The sequence below is a fragment of the Sturnus vulgaris genome, chromosome 10, assembly GCF_052056855.1.
Source record: "Sturnus vulgaris isolate bStuVul1 chromosome 10, bStuVul1.hap1, whole genome shotgun sequence".
Taxonomy (NCBI): Eukaryota; Metazoa; Chordata; class Aves; order Passeriformes; family Sturnidae; genus Sturnus; species Sturnus vulgaris.
The window spans coordinates 10952411-10975635 of NC_142252.1; the positions used below are offsets into that span (position 1 = coordinate 10952411).

General features: G+C 36.4%; 1 protein-coding gene and 1 long non-coding RNA gene across 6 annotated transcripts in view; one reads left to right on the plus strand and one right to left on the minus strand.

Annotated features, from left to right (window-relative positions):
* Positions 1–22151, plus strand: part of PLS1 (plastin 1) — a 39851-nt gene extending 17700 nt beyond the window's left edge. For all 5 annotated transcript variants that reach the window (XM_088170779.1, XM_088170781.1, XM_014877922.2 and 2 more), the window contains 14 exons: positions 2544–2707; positions 3836–3965; positions 5622–5754; positions 6623–6704; positions 7984–8149; positions 8245–8387; positions 9432–9527; positions 10793–10988; positions 15881–15959; positions 17041–17155; positions 17883–18016; positions 18487–18610; positions 20656–20780; positions 21246–22151. In XM_088170779.1, coding sequence (XP_088026905.1) covers positions 2544–2707; positions 3836–3965; positions 5622–5754; positions 6623–6704; positions 7984–8149; positions 8245–8387; positions 9432–9527; positions 10793–10988; positions 15881–15959; positions 17041–17155; positions 17883–18016; positions 18487–18610; positions 20656–20780; positions 21246–21381 — 1823 coding nt within the window. In that variant the 3' untranslated portion in view covers positions 21382–22151. The remainder of the gene's footprint in view (positions 1–2543; positions 2708–3835; positions 3966–5621; positions 5755–6622; positions 6705–7983; positions 8150–8244; positions 8388–9431; positions 9528–10792; positions 10989–15880; positions 15960–17040; positions 17156–17882; positions 18017–18486; positions 18611–20655; positions 20781–21245) is intronic.
* LOC148222642 (uncharacterized) lies at positions 1249–21294 on the minus strand. The gene is made up of 2 exons (XR_015805692.1): positions 18416–21294; positions 1249–17541 (listed from the first exon to the last, which is right to left on the minus strand). It is a non-coding gene; the product is annotated as an uncharacterized LOC148222642 (long non-coding RNA).
* Positions 22152–23225: the final 1074 nt, after the last annotated feature.

Here is a 23225-nt window from a genome sequence, read left to right on the forward strand (position 1 = left end):
AATTATTCAGGTTCTGCCAATATAGGTCTCACATGACGCCTGGTAGAGAGTCAGGAAGATTAAAATAAAAAGAACTACTTTCATGATAAATAATAGAACTATGAACCCCTTGTCTCAGGATGTTGTTGAGACCAAACAAAGAGTAGAAATTTTAAAGGGAGTAAGATACCTCCATGGGAGATAATTAATGAGTTGCTGTTAAACAATTATTGGGACATCTATAGCTCAGGTAGTTTACATCCTGCAGGTGCTGGAATGACAGACCAAGGAGAAGATTGCTACATACATGTATCAGTCTACTGAGAGATGTTAGCATAGAGACTCACTGCTGGTGTCTGACAGCTTTTCTAAGTTTGATTTTCACCATCTGTATTCCTTCTTTCTCTCCATTCCCTGCCTGCATGGTTTCATATTTCTGCTTTAAGAATTGTCTGCACTGCTGCTACTCACTGAAAAGCATTTTTTTCCTTATGCTTTCTGTAAAACATAAAAATTAAGCATCATTAGGGATTCTTTTTGGGTTTTTTTTTCCACATTTCTTATGTCTTTATGGATAAAGTGCTGGCAGCTACATTGGTAAACTGAGAGAAGGCATTTATTTAACTCTCAGCTTGTCATCATGGAAACTGACCCTCAGTGAAAGATGAACCTAGAGAAATAAAATAGCTGGTAATCGGAGTGAGCTCCTGAGCATGTCCTCTGCTGGTTCGAGCATCCCTGTTATTCTGTGTGGTCTTACATGCCTGCAAGCCAGTGGATGAATTAATGCATATGGAGACATCAAGTTTGTGTATTGATTTGTGAACTTTTGATAGTATCAAACCCACAAAATTATTTTTTACCCTGTGGTTTTAGCCTTTTGTCTGCAGTGAGAGGTGGCTGCCTTATGAAGCTGTACAGAAGCTACATAGTGTAGGATTACAAAAAAATAGTGTATACATAGTATAAGATTACAAAAAAATCCTGTATAGCAATTAATTATGGCTGGGGATGAAAGCATATTTCTCTGCTTGCCCTTCTGTAATGAGAGGCACTCATCCCCTCTGGTATTGTTGGCTGAGTTCTGATACTAGACACAATAGGAAGAGATGTTTTTAAGTAGTAAATGAAAAAAAAATCCAACAGTGGGAGCACCTTGACAAGTCAGAAAAGTGGCCATATCATCTGCTTCTATTTGTGATTCATTGTGATGTTCTCTTAAATTTCTTAAAAATGTATCATTCATTGAGCTGAGAAAATACTATTAACTAGCATTTTTCAGGAGCTTTAATACGATCATGAAAGTCACTGAAAATTGTTGTCAAACATGGAAAATATTAACATTAAATACATACAAACTATGGACGTTATATCCAGCCTTACTTAGGTAGGATATGATTTCTTTTGGACTTGAATTTGATTTGACTTCATTTATACTGTGTATGAATTATAGATTTTTTGCTTTTAAAAGTACTTCTCTTCATTGTGTAGCCCAGACATAGGTAAGGCTATTTTACTGGATGTGATCAAATTCTGCTTGTATAAATATGAATATACACATATATATATATGGAAATATGCATAGTTTTAAAAAATAGGAACAGGTAATGCAGTTGATTCATTTATGTGTTACTTTGGATAAAAACATGGGTGTGTAAAATGATTCTTGATTGCACTGGGATGAATTCAAGACAGCTTTCTGCAAAGAGATTGGCCAAAGGTGAAAGTACAAAGGGTATTTTTTGATTGTTTCTGTGCTGCTGCATTATTCATCATGAATAACACAAATGATACTCAATTTATTTTTATATGATACAGCCATTAATTTCTTTCCACAATTTCAAATCTCTTGTTGAAAAAAAGGCATTCTGGCACTTTGCTGTACATGAACATTCCTGCCATGTGGTTTTGGGAGCCAAGTGTAAGTGAAGGTGGCAGCTCAGATTGCTCCCAACAGAACCAGTTATTAGATTAAGGAAGGTCACCTTTAATAAACAGATACAGATCATCCCAGACTTATTCTTCACAGGTAAGCCAAACCACATAAAAAGTTTCAAAGAACAGAAAATATTTATCAGATACTAGGATAAGAAATAAAATGCAGTTAGGCAGAGTTCTTCTGTAAGTATTTTTTCTTGTGGAAGTGTGCTCTTCTAATAACAACATGCATCAGATTTGATCTTACTGATTGCAAATAGTTTCCTATTGCAGTAAGCATATATTAATTGATGTCTCTTTGACTTGAAGGTTTATAGGTAATTTTGTTGGGAGTCTTAAAAAAATGAGAAAATCTTGAACTTGACTATTTGCAAATTTGCTATCTAGTTATATCTGTGCTCTAGGATCATAAGATAGTTCCTAAGAAAGCATGTAACAAGATGGCACAAGTCCTAGACAGTTGTGCCTCTAATCCAGAAACATTCCTTCATACTTATCTGTATCAGAGACAGAAATACATCTCCTAGAACTGTGTTTATCACACTTCATTGATTCTTAACAGTTACCATACCTTAGTACATGAATAAGTTTACCTAAGTATAACAACTTGTGCTTTCATTCTGCAGATATTGACAACAGTGGGTATGTCAGTGATTACGAGCTTCAAGACCTGTTTAAAGAAGCAAGCCTGCCCTTGCCTGGTTACAAAGTCCGGGAGATCATAGAAAAAATCGTTTTAGTGACAGATAGCAACAAGGATGGGAAAATCAACTTTGAAGAATTTGTCTCTGTAAGAGCTTCCCTTTGGATGTTTCTCTACTGTCTGATATCTATTGAGAATTAAATAGTACAGCTAACTATTTTTATATGTAACTCTTATTTTGAATTTTCTGTGACAACCTAGAATATCCTATATAGTTATTTTCTAATTTTTGTCTTTCACACTCCTGTTTAATTTGATAGTTCTTATTTCAGCAGCATGTGAAATAACAGTAGTTGCAATCAGTCATGTTTTCTGTTTCCTCCAAGGCAAGGGGAAGGACTACATATTGTTGGGTCAGCCCTCACTCTGACAAAAGAGCAGACAATTAGGTACCAGCCTCTGAATGCTCTAGTGGTGCTTCACTATGCTTAATCTCTATCCTAAAGGCTATTTATTACTGGGAGTGAGGTACAAGTTTTCCCTTTCACTGAGCAGATTTCAAAGCTTTAGGCTTTTCTAAATGAGAATCACTCAGTGGTGTGTTTTAAAAGAAACAAGAACTTACCAGGCTGCTGGTTTGTGGGTGTTTGGGGGTGATCATGTTTTGCTTTGAAGTCAGAGTACTGTTGCTAATTGCAGAAGGTTGCTTGTTGAATTAGTTTTTCTGAGATTCTAAACATGCAAATATTTGCTTCCAGATATTAACTATATCTTATACTTTATTGTCAGCCTGAGACCTCTGCAGTATTTGGGCAAACCTAGGCCATATTAATATATCCAATGTGGTTTACATTGCAGACAGGTGGAAAATAGTATTAGCTTAATAAAGGAAGGGCATGTTTAACTGTCATGTCATAACCCTTTACATGCAAAGCATGTGGGGAAATAAGTGGGAAAAATATACTATCATCATCAAAAATGTGTGTATCTTTAGTTGTGTTCTTCAGTTTACCAAAATATCTGTGAAAAATTGTGTAGATATTTGTATGTCTATTTTTTTAGATAGCATGGCTTAATAGAGGTATTCACTGTGAAATAATATGTTAGATATTCAGTATAGATGTAAATATCCAAACAGGATTTATTTCTTTTTAGAAAGAAGTCAATATAAATATCAAAGAAAGTGAGGTTACTGACTCTAGACTACTTACATGAATTAACAGTTATTTGAAGGTACAGTCAATCACAAAGTGCTTTCTATTTTTGAAATTTCAGATAATTCAGGAATTGAAAAGCAAAGATGTTAGCAAATCTTTTCGAAAATCAATAAACAAAAAGCAAGGTATTACAGCAATTGGAGGAACATCAGCAATATCTAGTGAGGGAACACAGCACTCCTATTCAGGTAAGAAGTAATTAAACATGGGCAAATTTTCCATGGAGGAAAACTCTTTAAATTTGCACTGCAGATAAAACAGAGCCTAACTGGAAACTTGGCCATGAAAGCAAATTAGCACAGTAAAAGTATGTGGAGACAGACAAGGTAAGTGTGGGTGAAAGTTTATTAACTCTGCTCAGTTGTTGCTTAGTTTCACTCTTAGTTGCACTCAGAGGAAAGTTGAGTTTTTGTGTGAGAGCAAAAGACAAAAGCAAGCAGTGACATCTTGTAGTGAGGGAAATTACTCCTTTGGCATACTTGTGGTAAAACTAGTCAAGTTTTTGCCTTCATTATATGCTAATGGGCTCTTGTTCCTATATTCAGATAAAAAATGAATCCTCATTTTAATTTCCACAGTGTTAACTAACATGAACTAAAACCCTACTAATGAACAACCACATATCCTTTCTGGATGGACTGGCCTCCTCAGCTGTCTTCTCCATTACAGAATTGTTTACTCCTACATGGTTTTTGCATAGACTGTCTCACACTGCAGAAGCTGCTTTTAATATTTGATCTGTTTCTTTCTACCTCCCCCTGCTGCATGTAATTTAAGTTGGTAATTGTGCCTAATTGCATTGCAGTTCCTGGCCAGAGTGTGAACCACTTTCTAGGATCATATTGCAATCATTGATATTGCAAATTTCTGATTGACTTAAGTCTGGAATTTGTATGGTTCCAGATTGTGATAAGGTTCTATATATGAGGAAGATTTATTTTGATTAGCCAAAGGTGGCAATATCCTCTCTTTCAGCAGGATTCCAGCACCAGGTATACCTGGTACATCCTCAAAGCAGGGGATATGCTCCATCCCAAAGGGTGTCTGCAGGGCATCAGAGGTGATTCTTTAGATGCAGTTTTCTTTTTGGTGGAGAGAAAGAAACTCCACTAGAGCATGATTTACCTGGCCTGGCCTCACCAGCCATCTCATTTATGATGAGGTGAAATGTGCTCTAGAATTTCACATTGTTTCCCACTGACAATGAAAGTGTAATGAGTCAAGTGTTTCTTGAGGTGAGGTGAATACCACCTGTACTGTTTGGGAATTTGGATACTGAGACTTGATTGACTGTTATCCAAATAATATTTCTTCGATATATAGTAATAAATTATGCACTGAATAGGAAAGAGGATTTAAAACTGAGATATTAAACTTTTGAAGTTTCTCAAAGCTAAAGACAGCTCAGCAGTTCAGATCAGTCCCAAAAAGCTGCCAGTCTGTGAAGACCAGCAGAAGGCTGAATGAAGCACTGTGTTTTAAACAAACAGTGCATGGAGTGAGATGTTGCATATTTCAGATGAGACATTTTCCCTTCTTCTTTGTTTGTAATTGCTGAGAAACTGAGTTTAAAGTCAGCCATGAGGATACTTTCCCTATGATGTCCCTATGATTTTTATGTTATCCTTCACAAAATCACCAGATACTTAGTGGGTGCAGTGCAAGAAAGGTCAATCTGTATTATTTTTTGTGTTCTTTCTCATTGGTCTGATTTTTTTAATAACTGACCTCTGTGAAACTAAGGGGTTTTACTGCAGATGAACCTATTTGACCCAAATATGCTGTTACTATTGTGTGTTCATAAAAATGTTAATCTTTTATTTTAATGCTGTCTTTCTTTTCAGAGGAAGAAAAAGTTGCTTTTGTTAATTGGATAAATAAAGCTCTACAAGATGACCCAGACTGTAAGCACCTCCTACCCATGAACCCATCAGATGCCAGTCTGTTTAAATCCCTTGCAGATGGCATCCTTCTTTGGTGAGTCCAAGGCTATGAGAAAGAAAAGAAATTAATCTCAAAGGTTAAATGCTGATCACAGTGACATGAATTAGAAAATTTTAGACAGACTTTAACATCAAGACTCCACTCTTAAATATTTCAATCCGGGTGCAAGGTGGGGAAAATGTGTTTGCCCACAGAAATGTGTTTTTTAGCTTATTGTATATGTTATAGAAGTGGTTTTCCATTTCAGACTCATAATTATGTATGCCAAATATTTGCAGACTGTTTATAGAGGAGATAATTAAAGAGTTCATAAATTCATTACTTGAAATAATTAGAAAACTTGACTATTTTAAATATTTTTAAAAGTTACTAATTATAGTCATTAAACCATGAGACAGCAGGAACACAAATCTGAATTAAATCCATGGCAAAACAGAGAGCATATAGTAGGTCTCTTAACTTTAGTCTGCTGTAACTTTCTAGTTAAAGTGGATTACTAGTACTTAATCACACACCATGGTAACAAGGGATTAGCTTATTAGTATGGATGTGAATTAGTCTTTGAGATCCGTGTAGATACAAGGTACTACAGAAATGCAGTGCAGAAATCCAGTGATTATGCTACAGTCTTTTGGTAGAGACCATTTAAGTTACTTTGGTATACAGATTTAATCTTCTCAAGAACTTTCTTTGCCAGTTATATGTAAAAGGAAAATGCAACATATCTGGGGCATTCTGAATGAATGTGCAATTATTTAATGAGGGAGAGGAGATTTAGAGGATGTTCTTCTTTTTAATGTCAGAAATATTTGCAGCTAGTTTAGTGTTAGTAGTTTATAATCAAATAATATATTTTCTGAGAAATGGAAATTTTAATAAACTCTTGGCTTTTCTTCCTTAGCAAAATGATCAACTTTTCACAACCAGATACAATTGATGAAAGGGCTATTAATAAGAAAAAGCTCACTCCTTTCACTATTTCTGTAAGTACTGCATGGATAGGAACTTGTCAAAATGAAAAAGAAATTTTTTTTTTGTTTTAATGACAGTTCTCCTGGTGGAGAAAAGAAATTAAAAATTATATGTAATAAAAAAATCCTGAAGGATGAGATTATATTTTCTAGCAAACTCTACTGCATTCTCCTATTTCTTAGATGGTTTACAGAAAAACTATTTTTTTCTTGTTTTCCCTAATTCTTTCCCTATTAGCTAATTTGTTTTGCCTTACTGAGTACCTGAAGAAAATAATTGTAGAGTTTGAATGGATGGCCAGGTTGTTTTTAGCCATACAGAAAGTATCTGCATGGCTGTATACTTTATGATAGGATGATGTACTTTCAATCCGGGAGAGCAACTTGGACAGAAGATGAGGAGCTCTATTTTTTGGTTGTCTAAGAAATAATGGAAAAGTTTGAGAGAAACCATTTTTAAGAACTTAGTTTGGGTTTAAGAAAACAGATCTGGAAAGGGAAGTAGATCCATAAGTTACAGGCCCAATGAGAAAAAACTGCTGATGAAAAACCTCAGTTAAAAGGCAGACTTTTCATTTTAGGCAGTGTTAAAGTTAAACTGCACTATGTTCTAAATCCTCCAAGTGGGTTTTGTAATTGCTATTTATTTAAAGTACTATTATTTAAGATTTGCCAGCAAAGATGATACTGCATGTGTTTATGTTGCCTCTGTAGATAGTGAAATATGACACAAGAAAATAGTAACATTGATGAGAGCTGCCAGCTATTTTTTCTTGGAATCTTTGTCAGTATCTTTGATAATCACTAGCTTTACTTTGAGTGTCAGGGTTTTGAATTGCTGTGATTTTCTTATGCTCTTTATTCAATTACGGTTTAATAATTGCTTGAATAAATGTGCAAGATTTAAAACGGGATGACAGTGGTGTCAGTAGTATCCTGCACAGGACTGCATGCAGGAATTCCATATGAACATCTTTTTCAGGATCAAGCCTCTGATATCTTGAGCAGTATTGTTTAATTTGTGTAGCTGATACCTAGGAATTGCAAAAAGTATTTTGATTCAAGTATTCCTCAGTAATCCCAGCTGCAGAAGGTGGTCCACAATTTGTTTTGGTGGGTCCATATCAAACACCATCATTGTTTCATTAAATTTTGATAAGATACAAGGTAGTTCACAAAAAACTTCCAGAGTGCAGTTTTCCATTGGACACCATTGAACTAATGAATTATTTCTTCCAAAGTTCAATATGAACAATCTCACACGTTTGTTAAATGATGATATTCCAAATAGGAAAACCTAAACCTGGCTCTGAACTCAGCATCTGCCATTGGCTGCACAGTTGTCAATATTGGATCACAAGATTTGCAAGAAGGAAAACCACACTTGGTGTTAGGACTCTTGTGGCAGATCATTAAAGTTGGCCTTTTTGCTGATATTGAGATCTCCAGAAATGAAGGTAAGAGTAATGCCAGGTATAGCAATGTCAGCCACTTGGAATTAGCTCAGCCCACAATAGCAGTGATTTCAGCTCTCTTTCAAACTTGCTTTTAGCTCTTATTGCCTTGCTAAATGAAGGGGAAGAGCTGGATCAGTTAATGAAGCTTTCCCCAGAAGACCTCTTGCTGCGCTGGGTGAATTACCATCTGGCCAACGCAGGGTGGCAGAAAATCAGTAACTTCAGCCAAGACATTAAGGTATGTAGTTATTTACTCTCATAATCAAACACAGTGGTATTAAAACACACAATGCATAGATAAAAATTGTCAGATCAGAAGAATTTAAATAGAATAGTAATCTGCCTTCTCGGCTGTAGGTTTATCCTGCATTTTTCAAAATTGAAAGAGCATTCTTTTGATCTCTTCTTTCCTATTTAGTTGCTCATCCTCGGTATTATCATATCACAGTGTGAAGTGAGTATTTCCAACAAGCTGATAGTCAGGGAAGGTTTAATGTTTTAAGATGGCTATTACAGTTATTTAGGATAATTTGCACCATTCTATTAGGTGCCTAATAACTGCTAGTCACTGCTTTGCTGGTGTGTCAGCTGACTGACTCTGGGGCTGAAAGGTTTCTTGGGGCAGGTGGCAGGGCTGCATAATTCTCTGTTCAGTCATTCTGCAAAGGCATGCAGAGCACTGTAGTAGCCCAGCTGACAAGAGAACACAGCAACTTTTTAAAACTGAATGCAAAGGAGGAAGATTTCCTAAGGTGGTTGGACCTCCTTTCATTGGAGAAAACCATGTCCTTAATTGCAGTTTACATATTTTCAAATGCTACCAAGAAGGCTGTTATTAAAGCAGACTGTGACTAGGGTTTTATATGAAAACTGCTACTATGGTAAAAACATTATATGGTATTTAAGAGAAGTAGTAAATATTTTAGAACTAGTAGGGATTTATTTATTCTTCTAGTTTGTTACTGCAAAATTGATTCTTTTTGTGGGTGACCACATAAATTTGCCTTGAATATCTTAATTACCACAGTCTGGCTATCAGCAAAATAGATTTACCTAGCATTTTCCAGAATAATTAGCAGATATTTCTTCTCTCTGTCATCTGGCTAAGTAAGTTCCATGTGAAACAGGATAGTAAAATAGCTGTGTGACCTCATCCAGAATCACTGAAATTAGGGTGCTGTATTTTTTACTCATGGCTTTTGGATTGGACTAGTAGGAAAGGCTACATACTTGCTGACTTTTTTTAATCTTTTTTTTTTTAATATTACACTGTTTGATTTAGGATTCAAGAGCGTACTACCATCTGTTAAATCAGATTGCACCCAAAGGAGACGACCTTGAACAATTGCCCATTAAAATTGACTTTACAGGATTTCATGTAAGTATCCAGAAATGTAATCTCAGACTGGAAATATCTGAGACCTCTGTGTATGTACCCAACATCCGGGTTACCAGCTTGTCCCTGAATCCTGTTTTATTTCCTGATGCGTGCAAAAAATCAGCCAGATTGCTCAGTGTTACAAAAGCTTAAACGAGCAGAAACTTGAGTAGGTTCTACAGTGCTGCTGAAACAGAATAATGCATCCTGCAGTCTAAAGTTTGGAGCTATGTTTTACTTGGAGTAGTGTATATTGATTTTCACTTGGGCCATCCAACATGAATATTAGAACATCCCACTCAGTTCTCTTCTGGAATTCAGACATGGAAAAAGAATTGATTTAATGAACCATTGTTCCTTCCTCCAACCAAACAGCATTTAGAAATAACATGTGAGCCTTTCCAATAACCAGCAGGAAAGTATGGCATCCATCAAGCTTGAAGTTGTAAAGGGACAGAGGGTCTAAAACCAGCCTACATTGATGTGAAAATACTTCTGTAAGCTGCTTCATAATACCTGTTGGAAGGATTATTCTGAGAGTGCTTTTGATACAAAGTTGAACTGTATGCCTGAGATACCTATAATCAATCAGAATCTAAAGTAGAATCTCGTTATTCATTATAATCATTAAACCCATGTGCAAGATAGTTTGCTTACATGCTTTAGTTCTCTTAAATTCCTTGTTTGCTTTGTTTGCTCTTGTTTTGGATTTTTTGAGAGTGAGAAAGGGTAGAGGTTAATTTTTTCCATGTAATTTCCTGCAGTTCATATGATCACGTCTTGTAATGAACCAGTATATTACTAATAAAGGCCAATTAACACATAAGCTACCAACTTATGATGATGAAGAGAAAAATATTAAAAGGACATCAAGTTTGAAAGATTCAAACTCTTGCTGATGGTTTTGGGCATCATCTGGAATTACTGTGCTTGAGAACATCGGTTTAAAGTAGTGATGGTCAGCCTTTGGTACATGTAGCAGGATATGCAATATGGGAATCAACAGCCTGGAAAAGGAAATGTAATCCTTACACTCCTGGCTGCAGTTGCTGTGATTCATGAGGAATGCTGTGCTGACAGCCACAGAAGTGAAGGACAGTAGAATGCAGAGGGGAATTGTCATGAGCTGTAAGAGTGAGCTCAGGCATTGGCAGAATGCAGGAGGAACTGACATGAGTAGTTTAAAGATTTCCCTACCTGACTATTCGGTAAAATCTAGTACTAGACTTAACTGTAAATTAACTTTTGTTTGTTTTTCTTTTTAGGATAAAAATGACTTGAGGAGGGCTGAATACATGCTCCAACAGGCAGATAAATTGGGCTGCAGACAGTTTGTAACTCCAGCTGATGTTGTTGCAGGCAACCCTAAGCTCAATTTGGCTTTTGTTGCAAATCTCTTTAACACATATCCAGCCCTGCACAAGCCTGACAATTCATCTTATGATCTCAATTTATTAGAAGGTATTCAACTTTCTAACCATACAGAAGATAAGAATATTAGTGATTTCTCTTTCTAGGTTGTGATATAGGATCCCTGTATGCTGTTTTTACTTACTAGCAGCCAATATAAGCCTTAGTAGAAAACCCCAGTAGTGTATATATTGTTCATTTGTGTTAGCCTGACCAAATGGTTATTCCTGAATAACCTTCTGTCATTCATTTGCAGGAGCAAAAACTGTCCTCCTACTTTCCTTTCAATTTCCCGTGCTTCTTCCATGCTATTTATATTTTAGCTGATGTACAAATTCTAGCTTTTCTTTGCAGTGCTATATTATGCAACTGTAATAGTATTTAAAAGCATTTTTCACATAGTGCATTTATATATGTCTGTGTATTAGTTTGTTGCCTTTTAAAGTAGGAAACATTTAGAAAAAAAAAAAGGCTTCTGTATCAGCAGCCTGTATTAATCTATTGCATCAACAGCCTGTATAGATGCTATCGTATCAGGGAATTTGGCCTTCAACTGCACAGTTCAGATCTCTAATGCCAGAGATAAAGGGATAATTGGTAACAATCTTTGGCTGTTGCCCTTGCTGTGGACCAGCTAATCTAGGATAATGGAATGGCTCCTGCCAGTGTATTTCACAGTTGTTCACTGATCTCAAAGGAATGTGAGAATCAGGGGTGCTGCACTCGGGAGAATCATCAGCAATGTTCACATAGTCCTCTGCACTGCCTTCTCGTGCCTTCCTCTTACTGTTCCTATCAGATTTCCTTTCCATCTAGGTGAGTCCATCTTCCTTTGCCTGTTTTTTCATAATTTGTCTGTGCTGCTGCATCCCTGTGTCACAAATCTTGTACCCCTCAGAGCATTCCTGTTTCAGGCTTCTTGCTCTTCTAGCTTCAGCTGGGTGCCAGCTGTGATATGATAGAGCACAGGACATTGTCTTCCCTTTCCAGCTGGGATATCCCCAGTCACTGCAGTCCCTGCTGGCCAGGACAAATGACTGAAGGAAAGGTCTGCTCTTCCTCTGCTTCAGTTTTGTTAGAAATGTCAGCTCTTGGAAATGCATACAGGAGTTGTGTGGAGGTGGAATACGTTCAGTTCAGCTTCTCTGCTTTGAAGATAAAATTGCTAGTGTGATTTGAAATACTGAAAACTTGGTTAAATTTGGAAGAGTTTTCAATGGCATGGGAAAAAACAGTTGAATTAGTTTCTGGACTTTCCTGAAACATTTAGATGAGCTCAAAGTATCAGCCAAACCAGTTAAAAAAGTTACAATCAGCTGAATGCTAGACTATGATTTTGTAGTTATAAATACCGGCCAAATTTAACTTACTATTTACAATATATATATTTTAGAGATAGATAATCATGGCAATCTTATCTGTTCAAAGAAAAGTAGATGACTCCTTTTTGCCCTCAAATAATAACTCCCATGGTGTCAAGTAGATCTAAACCATAAAATAGTTATTTCACCCCAAAGACAATGTTGTTAATGTTTTTTTTTCCTGTTAATGTATTATTTGTTTTCCATTAAGTCCTGTGTTTATACTGATGTTTTCTCAAGGTAGTGATTTAAAATATGACATTGACTTCTTTATAGTTTCATCATAGATTGTCTGTTGAAATCTGACTCATAATTTATAATGCTTTCCTGTTTTGCTTCATGAAATGCAGATTTGACCCCTCCTAATGTAGGTACTGTATTTAGTACTTTTCTGTACTCCATAAAAGTGTTTATTCTGCAATTTTTCGTTCTTTTTTTCCCTATTGTTTAATCATCCCTGTCCTTCTCTGGTTGATTTTTTTTGCATTGTTCTTACATTTTTCTATTGTTTTAATATGCCATCATAAGTAAAAGAAAAGGAAAAACACCCCACAGCATATAAAATGAGGGCAAGAGTTACAGTAAGTCAAATGCCATACAGGTATCTTGGGGGGGTTTAGCAAGTAAAGGCTTTCCATGAACCAAGATGTCAAGCTGTAGGCATGTGTGGGTGAGCAGAGCTTCCTGAAAGTCTTCATTTTCCTGCATAAATTCCATATTTTCAGGGACTGTCCCACCTGATCAGTATGGTGTGGCTGTCCTCTTCAGTTTAAGACAGTTAATGCTGTGCATAAACTGACACCTGCCCTGGTAATACGTCTGGTAATGTGCACTGAAATATGGAGAGCATATCTCTCAGGAATGCTGACCTAGCAAAATGAGCATTTGATATTGTGTGGGGGTGGAGAGGGCAGTCCTGAGCTCAGTTACTGCATCACCTTTGCCTGTTGCTGCTGATCCAAGGAGCCTCTGGCTTGTGGGCAAAGCAGCAGTTTGGAGTCAAAATCATGCAGAAAGCTGAGTTCTTGTGGGGAGGAAGAGGAGGGACTCATGTCCACCCACTTTTCCTGCCGTGTAGATGTCCTGTGCTGTCGCTTAGGTTACTGGCAGCCTTCATGGCTGTCACCATGAGAGGGTTAAGTACTCCCACTGAGGCTGGCTGAACTTCGGGTGCAACTGTATCGTGAGCTCAGTTGTGTTCCAGAGATGATCTTAGATATATTTGGAGCTCTTTGGATTCTTGATCCCTTCCCTATGGCTATTCTCCACTCAGTTCCACAGTGTAATGATCTCAAGAAAGAGATGGCAATAAATATAAAGGATACTACCAAATTTGCTCCTCTCTCTTTTGTGTAGCTCTGCCCCCTTTCTGCAGTTTTCCAATGATTTTGGCTATCTGCTGCACCACTCAGCAGAAGATATGCTCCTGATAGGATCACAAGGTATATTTTGAATAAAAGAATAGAGAGAAAAAATTGGTCAGTTCTCAGCCATCTGGAAAACTTATTAACACTCATGTATTGCATGATGAAGGGATTTATTTAGAGTGGCATATTAAATATATTATGCTGGGTTTAGTTCCTGGACTCCCACTTTCCAAAAGGGTCCTGCCCAGCTTGCATGCTCTTGCTCCTGCTTGGCTACTTTGGATTCTCCTGACAATGTTAAGCAAGCATTTTAAAATCTTCAGTCTGAGTGCAGTTGTTGAGTATCTGTTTTTGTGGCTATGCTGTTTAGTAAGAATTCACTAAATAATATTGGTACTGTCTTTGTAATGGACAAATGTTCCTAAGAGCACTTTGCTGTCAGTATTTTAGGTACTGCAAATCAACTCAAAGCTCAGTAACCATAAAATCGTTTAAAAAAAAGCACAAGGCACTTTCTTCAAAACACTGTAATCTCAAAGATACTCTTTATAAACTTAAATTATAAATAATTCTTGAGTTTTAAATAGAAAAACTGATATTTTTAATTACTGGAACGAAGTGTGATTCTTCTTTTAAATTTTAATATGGCAGGAAAGCTCTCTGATGACCTGGCAGAATAGTATTTTTCTTTGTTTCTTCTCTTCCATCAGTGGCTCTTTGGTTATTTTTACAAGTAAATATTTGAAACAAACACTAATTTGAATTGCATATGAAAAAAATTATAATTTAGAAATGTATCGGTAAGATGAATATCAACTATTTAATGATAATTAGAAAGGAAATAATCTGGTAAGGTGGCTGAAACTTTTAAAGTAAAACTTATTCTGTTAGAAAATGTAAACTACAGCTGAAATTTCTGAAGTCGTGAGCTTTTTATATAAAAGGGTAAGAGACTTAGATTAAAATGGTAACATCTATCTAAAAATCAATGTTATGGCATAGGTCTAGGCATGGAAAAATAATGTTAAACAGATTTTCTTTCTAGTCTCATGATTAGATGTTTACACAGTAGCTTCATTTTACAAAAACATTCATTATTCTGTAGTCAGCCTAGAACTGCAGTACTAAATGAGACAGTTTTCATGCTATATAAACCTCATCAGACAAATGTGGTATTGTTACCCTCCAAGGAGCAAACGAAAACAGCAAAGAAAAATCTTGCTTAGATATTTGTGCTTCAGTCTGGAGAGGTTTTCTCCCACCTCAGTGTCATCCCTGTTTTCTTAACTGTGGACTGTCAACCCAGGGGAACAAAGTGATGAGGTTATTCCAAGCTCACATATTCAGGCTAAATATTTTCTCAAATGCTCCTCTTTGATGCAAGAGAAAACAGCCTATGCAGCACTGATTCACATTAGATGGCCACAGTGACATTGTTGAAATTTAGGTAGTGTTGTATGTAGAAAATTAATGAATTATTGCAAGCTGTAACTTTATAAAGAGAGAGAGCTAGGTTAGGACTCATGATTGCAATAACAAAAGCAATCTAAGTCAGGAAAGTGAAGGTTGGGATTTACTTTCTCATGAATTTTCTGCAGTTCTTGTAAGTAGAATTGCTGGTTAAAATTGTGAGGATAACTGCCCCCCTTGGCAGTATAAATAGCTTCACAAATTTAACCAATGCAACACTGCCTTTCCATATTTTCAGTGCAAATAACTAAAAAAATGAAATCTGTTTCTTCGAGGAGCCCCTTTGCAAATTAATGGTGTCAACTTCTGTGAGGGGAGAGTGGAGTTGTAGTGCCTCATATGTTAGTACTGACTTTTATTAAAAAGATGTCATTTCAAACAGACCTAATGGTTGAATGCAGTTTCTGCTCATTTTAGTTTCAGGAAATTATTATAAATTATCTCCATGATATATTAATTATGTGAAATATAATAAAATTTATTTCTGTATTTTATCAAATTGTATTTACTCAGATAAATGTAGTATAACAGTACTATTCCCTGTAGTGTCCCTGTCCTGTGCCCAGAACTGAGGCAGTCTGAATTGGATAGGACTGCATTGTAGTATAGACTACTGTTTGGGAAATTACAAACTCATTTTGGGGTGGGAGGGAGGTGGGATATGAGGGATATGAGAAGTATTTAAACATTGCTTAATAAAGTATTTACTCCAATAACTTATATAGAATTATATTTGTCACCATAGGAGAAAGTAAGGAAGAAAGGACTTTCAGAAACTGGATGAATTCACTGGGTGTAAGCCCATATGTTAATCATTTATACAGGTAAGATTTTTTTTTTTTTTTAAGAATTATTTGAATTCCCTTGGGTGACAGGAGAAGAAAGAAGGAAAGAAGAAGGGAAGCTATATTTCTACTAGAATAATGATTTCCAGGTTTCCACTTCAAAACTGGTCTGTAGGACCACATTAAGCAGTATCTGACTTGAATATTCTAGTCACAATCTAGATAAACTAGAAAACCTAAGGAAGTTTAAATCTTCCTCTCTCTCTCAGTTGTATGTTTGAATTACATCTTTTAAAAAGTTGAGATAACTGTGTTTTATGATGCATAATTTTTATTTTTTCAGTAGACTGTAAGAAGCTCTGCAGCATAGTATTTCCTCAGATTAAGGGCTTTATAAAAAGCTTTTTAGATGCTTCTGGTCACTTTCAAATTATGCTAGAAGTTGATTGAAATCTGTCAATAAAAGATGAGATTGAGGGAGCAAATGAGAACACCTGCTTGTATGTATCATTCCTAATTGGTTTCATTATTTCTGTTTTCTGAACTCTGTAAAGTGATCTGTAGGTAGCTGAACGTGGAGAATTTAATTATGAAGTAGCTGATGAGTATTATCAGTAATGCAACATATAATGGGAAAATAATAGTTTTCCTACTATTCTTCCTTTGCAAGATAAGTTTGTTGGTTTTGATTATTCTTTAGCAAAATACATCTGTAGGCATCTGCAGATAAAGCATGAGTATTTAACATTTGGGAAAGTCCTCAGAGAACTAAAATTACATCAATAAATTAGAACTCTTTTCAGCAGCTGTTTTGTCTATGCCTGCCCTATGAAAGTAATTACTTAATTGAAGCTAGTGGCTGAGCTTGCTTCACTAAGATTTGTGAAAATAATGAAATTAAATGCAGAGTTTAGTGTATATAATTGCAGGAATCAATATATACCAATATATATCAATTGCAGCAATAGAATATAGGCCAGTTTCTTTAGAGAACGGCACCAGTATTTATTTAAACTGGAATTTTTCAGCAACTTAATTACACTGTGACAAGTCTCAAGTACTTACTTTCAATGTCAACCTGTGCTTTTGTGCTTAAAACCATTGTTTTCCTCTGGTTTAGTGACCTCTCTGATGCTTTAATAATTTTCCAACTGTATGACATGACGCGTGTCCCGGTTGACTGGAGCCACGTGAACAAACCTCCGTACTCGTTACTGGGTGGCAACATGAAAAAGGTGGGTGGATGCTCTGGGAGGCAGCCCAGCTTCACGGCCTCCCTTGTGCTAATGCCAGTCTGTGTTGTCGAGATTTCTGTGCTACTGAGACAGTCCTGGGGAAAAATAAAAAAGGAAAATCTGTTTTTCAGATATTATCCCAAAGAACAAATAGCAGATATAGCACTTATCACTTTAGTTTCTAAATGTGGACACCTTTTGGCAATATTTAATTCATGGCCGATTTGGATCTCTAAGTGAAAGCTTCAGGCCTGACATGGCTGTTGTTGCTGGATGTTCCTATACTGAGACATTTCTTCCCAGAGCACTTTCATATGCTGCCCAGAGGATTTGGGCAAGACTTGCAGAATCCAAGCTTTCACTTAGTTTTGTGATTGTTATGAAGCCTGAAATGTAGAGGATTAAAATTACTGCCTGTTTAAGAAGAACACATTTCAATATCTCTCAAAGTATTGTTTTGATATAAATATATTTTATTCATTGCCTGAGTGGAAACTTGGTTTTCTCAAATATGGAAAAAAATTATCATTGGAATCTTGCATAATTGCATTTGTAGTAAAAATTGTGTTATTTTAATCACAGTGTAGGTAGACTGGAAATCTTTTCTAGCTTCAGATCACACTGTAGGTAACAGTAAGTCAAAATAATTTAAAATACACAGATTATAGGTCTGTATTGCAGAAATAGTAAGGTGTTTTCATTATTTGCACACAAAATTTATTTTCAGATTGAGAATTGCAATTATGCAGTAGAACTTGGGAAGACAAAAGCCAAATTCTCACTGGTTGGTATTGCTGGACATGATCTAAATGAGGGTAATCCAACTCTGACTTTGGCTTTGGTATGGCAGCTGATGAGAAGGTAAGTTAGGAGCAGTGTGTGATAGATGTGTGTACATGTGTCTGTGCATGTGTGTCTGTAAATCAAGGCAAATTAAGGGGAGTGTTCAGATAACCCAACTGGTATTGTAGAGAGCAATTTCTAAATATCCCTGTTCTCAAAGATAAAATTGTATATGTGTTGTGTAATTTTACATACTCTGCAGTGATTGAAACCACACATTATAGTGACAATTAAAACCTTATAAACTAGAAACTGTGACTAAAATTATAAATCCTGCAACAGTTAAAAAAGAGCTCAACTCATGTTGATTCCATGTATCTTTCTAAGTAGAGAATAATTTAATTATTTGTAAAACTCAAAGGGTACCTTACGAAGAGGAGTACTTAGCATTGTTACTGTGATGAAGTAATATTTTACCTTTGCTTATAGCTTTGTATGTTGAGTACTACCACTCATTTTAACTTGGTTTCTTGTTCTCTTCATTGAAGGTATACTTTGAATGTATTATCCGACCTAGGAGAGGGTGAAAAAGTAAATGATGAAATTATTATTAAGTGGGTGAATCAGACACTTGTAAAAGCAAATAAGAAAACTTCAATTACAAGTTTCAAGGTAATAAATTATATCTACTTTTCTTTCCACATATAATAAGACCTGGGATTTTTAACCTGATCTGTTAACAATTTGGTTTTAACAGCCACTCTCCCATCAGCTAGCAAAATTGTTTATGGAAATATTTCTGACAGTCTTTGAATCTTCAAAAGTATTTTACAAATCTATAATAAAATAAATGATAGTAGCTGCAGTAAGATACTAAACACAAATCCCAACCACAAAGAAAAGAAAGAGAAGTTTAGACCTTCAAAGGGGCTTCTGTCGGAAGTTACCAGTGTTTGGGCCTGGCATGTCGTATATTTTCCAAGTTTTCGGATATAGGCACTCTCATGCTTGTACAAGATGTACAAGAAAAACGATTTTGGAAAGCGGGGGCAGATGAGCACTTCTAGGAGCTGGTTAAAAAGATGTTCTCACGTGTGACAGAGCCGGGACAGGGAGCCCGCGGTGACCAGCGACACCTTGTGTCGTGCTTGGCACTGCTGATGTGCAGCATCACAGCAAAAACAGGAGCTGTTCCCATTCAGCAAATAAGAGCACATTGATACAGGAAACTTCCCTTCCACAGAAGTATTCAAAACAAAAGAAGCCGTGCGTATGGCAGGTGTGTTATTTTGTGTGAATCGCTTGCTCTAGAAATGGCTGATTAAAAATTGCACACAAATGTAACATTCTTGATCAGGTTTATTTTATAACCTGAAGCAGTTATGTCTGTGGTTCAAAACAGGAGAACCTAACAAGTTAAGTATTTGAGAGTTCACTATGTTATGTACTTTAATTAGGCAAGCGTTATTAATCAAAAAATTGAGTAAAAATATTTCATTTTCACTCGAAGTTAACTCAGGCCTCTTAATTTTCTTATGAGATGTTGTCGCTTCTCTTTATTTCTACGTAAATTGTTATAATGGAAGCATTAAATAAGTTAAAAGTAAGACAAGAATCTGTCCTAATATCTTGCCTTTGGTATGCCTGTGTTTTTGGGGGGATATTGATTGTGTTTTTAAGGTCATTCAAAATGCGTTTTTAAGATAATTCAACTGACGGATCACCAATACAGATAAGGAGGTACTGATGTAAAGTATTCATTTTCTTACTACTGATTTTTTTACAACATTCACATAAATATTGCCTTTGACTGTTTGGGTTTGGGGATTACTATGGCAAGCAGGCCATAGACAATGCAGAAGTGCCTTATATTTCACTGTGGGCTATGAAAGCCAAGTTCTATTGTATTGCCATTAGTTCAAACAGTGAAAATGATAAAGCTGTGTCTTATGGTCTTGGGGATATACTCCATGCATTTAATGCCTTGAAGCAGAACTACATTAGTATTTTTAGACATATAATCAATATGATGGCTCTGTGGGACTTCCCTGAATTGGCAGGCACAGTTGTGACCTGGTGACAAAGGCAGCTGTGCCCTGTGGCTCGTGCTCAGCCACTGCAGGGCCTGAGCCAGCCTCACTGGCACTGGCTGTGCTTGCTTTGGCATCAGCAGCTCCTTCTGTGCCCAGACAGTTGGGATGGAAGGACTGCAGCAACAGGACTTGCTCTTTTAAGAATCTCTGTGTATTAAATATGTAAGACAGACTGCTCACACTAGCTCAGAATACCATCTGAGTCCAAAACTTATAAAAAGAGTGAGCCACAAACCATTGGAGAAAATAGTTCCATGGCAAGGAAACAAGGAAAATATATGTATGGGGGCCTGTAAGGATCTCTTTGTTGTCTTGAGAATCTGGTCCTTGAACTTCTATCAAAATTCCTTTCTCTTTCTTTGGGCTTAAGGAGGGAAGTTTGATGAAATAATTTAAACCATTTGTGCAATAATGATACCAGCACAATGAACTTTATAATACTGATTGCAGAAAAGAACATTACAACTCATAAAGGGTGAGGAAAACTTTCATACTATGAAATAAGAAAACAGGCTTCTGTCTTTCAGTATGCATGGAAGATGTGCTGTAGGGTTTTTTGCATTTTGAAGATGGAGTAATCAAAGCAGATTCCTTAAACTAATCTTATGCATCTTTTTCTTTCAGGACAAATCAATTAGCACTAGCTTACCTGTCCTAGATTTAATAGATGCCATTGCACCAAAAGCAGTTCGTCCAGAAATGGTCAAGAGAGAAGACCTTTCTTATCAAGACAAATTGAATAATGCCAAGTAAGTTTTAAATGAATGCTTCATACATTCCCAAAATGTAGGAAATGTAGGAATTCATGGTGTAATGCGTGATTTACTGATTTGTTAAGAGAAAGATAACACTAATATTAATTGATTTTTGAATAGAGTATCAATTCTAATATTACTTTTTTTTAGTGTATCTATGAACTCAAATTCACAGCTGATATGGCCTACCACCACTGCACTGTAATTGGTTTCTTAATAGTCTGCCATACCTCATACTGTTTTTGACCAAAATAAATGCTTTGATAACCAGTAGCAAAACATCTGTCAATACAATTGCCAGTACATGCTTTCTTTACAGTAATGTCCACTTTCTAATAGACCCTAAGTACTGTTAAACCAGCATATCCTGCTATTGAAATCTGGTTTTGTTGTTGTGAATTTTGACATATTAGTAGATATCAGAAAAATAATAGTGTTTGTTTTCTCTTGTTTTCCAAGGTATGCCATTTCAGTTGCTCGAAAAATCGGTGCTCGTATTTATGCTCTCCCAGATGATCTGGTCGAAGTGAAGCCAAAAATGGTGATGACAGTGTTTGCGTGTTTGATGGGAAGAGGACTGAACAGAATAAAATAATGCAGACATGTAATCTAACTTTCTGCCATGTTAAGCACAATGAATGCCTCGCAGTTTACAGTTCTGAAACTCAGAATGAGAAAAATTGTATGCACAAATATACTCATCAGTTATCTTTTAATAATGTGGTTATATTAGTTGATTTTCTTCAGTTTCAGAACACATGAATTATTTATTGCTAATAACGTTTTCAGAACATGTTCATTAACAAATTAACATCATAGATTTGTATTGCTTCGAAAAACCCATATGAATCAAGCTTCATTTGTATTAGTTTCCATAGCACTGTAAGATCTTGCATTGTTTTGCATCTCTTGTTTCACGACCAATTATGAAACACTGTTTGATTTTTGTGGGTGTTATTTACATGTAGTCATACAAGTATCAAGGTGCATTCCAATCCTGCTAGATTGGACTCCAAACTGCACAGAAATTATCATCCTTGCCTTATTCTTGGAGAGCCTAACTCTTGTTGGAGCCAATGAGAGTCTTGTCATTGACTTGAGAGCAAGTAAAGGCCTGTGATAATGTCTGGTAGCTAATGAATATTGATTAAACTGATGAACTTTTTTGTGGGAATCATCTTTAAATATATGTAGTAGTTTTGTATGAACAAACCAGCAATAGAAAGCAGAAATGTCCTATCATTATTAGGTCTGCATATATGCTGTTTTGCAGTTGGACTAAAAGCTGTTGGTTGAGTTTTTTTAACCTTTTCATAAAATATTGTATTAAGAAAACAATAAAGAACTGGCTAGTCCACTATGAAATTTCTCATTACTGTACTGCATTTCCTTATCTATCATTCCTTTGATTTTTCTAAAGTGTGTATTATGCGTGCAGAGGTTTTGTCTAGAAAGACCGGTGCATTGTCTGAATGAGAGGAAATCTGTATTTTTCTTAGTAATTTTAAAGTAACTATTTGTATTCCTTTTTCATCAGCTGTAAATTTTCACTTATGCTGGAGCTGGACTTTTAATAAAGTTGTTAACAAAAGCCAATCACTAAGAAGATTAAATCAAAATTAAAGAGATGATTTTGTTTTAAGTAGTAAGCTTCTACTTTCTCTCAGGTCCTGAAGCCAGTCCTAGTGTGGCAGAACCTGAGAATCCTGATGAGTGAGCAGCTGGACTAAGTTTTACATCCTCACTATCTTGCACACAATATAGCAACAGTAAGGGATGCATCCTTCCAGTTTCCATTATATAATGGGATAATGGGGACTGGAGGGAAGTAAGTGCTTGGATTTCAATCCATTTGGCTCTGTCTATTACTGGTTTGCAGTGCTAGGACAAGACTCGATTTACTTGGTTTCTATTCTCAGGCCAAGATGATGACAGAGTCTGAGACGGACTGAGTTTTCTCCAGAACTCGAATTCTAAGTCCTCATTCAGGAGGGGCTAAATGGTGGCTTACTTAGTATCTACACTGTAAAAATAAATGATCTCTTATTAAATTATATAATAGTATTTACCTGTTAGGCACTTGGTACCTTACTCCATAAAGGCCAGTATTTCCTATTTTATAAACTATTGCTGTAAGTGTACAGAATTACTTCAAAGTTGGTTTGAGGAAACTGAAATTAGTTTTTACGGGCACCACTCTGATGCTGTGATGAGCAGGGCCGCAGTTACTGTAGCAGCCGGGAGAAACAGATTGAAGGGCAAACGCAGCCCTGGGGAAGCCCAGCAGCTCCGTGTCCCCCAGCGCCCTCTCTCCCTTCCCTCCCCGGCAGCTTGGGGCCCCTGCCCGGCTGTGCGGAGCGCTCGCAGCCTGCGGGCCGCGGCCCCGGCGCTCCGCCCGCCCGCCTGCCTGCGCTGTCCCGGCGGCGGGGCCGGAGCCTG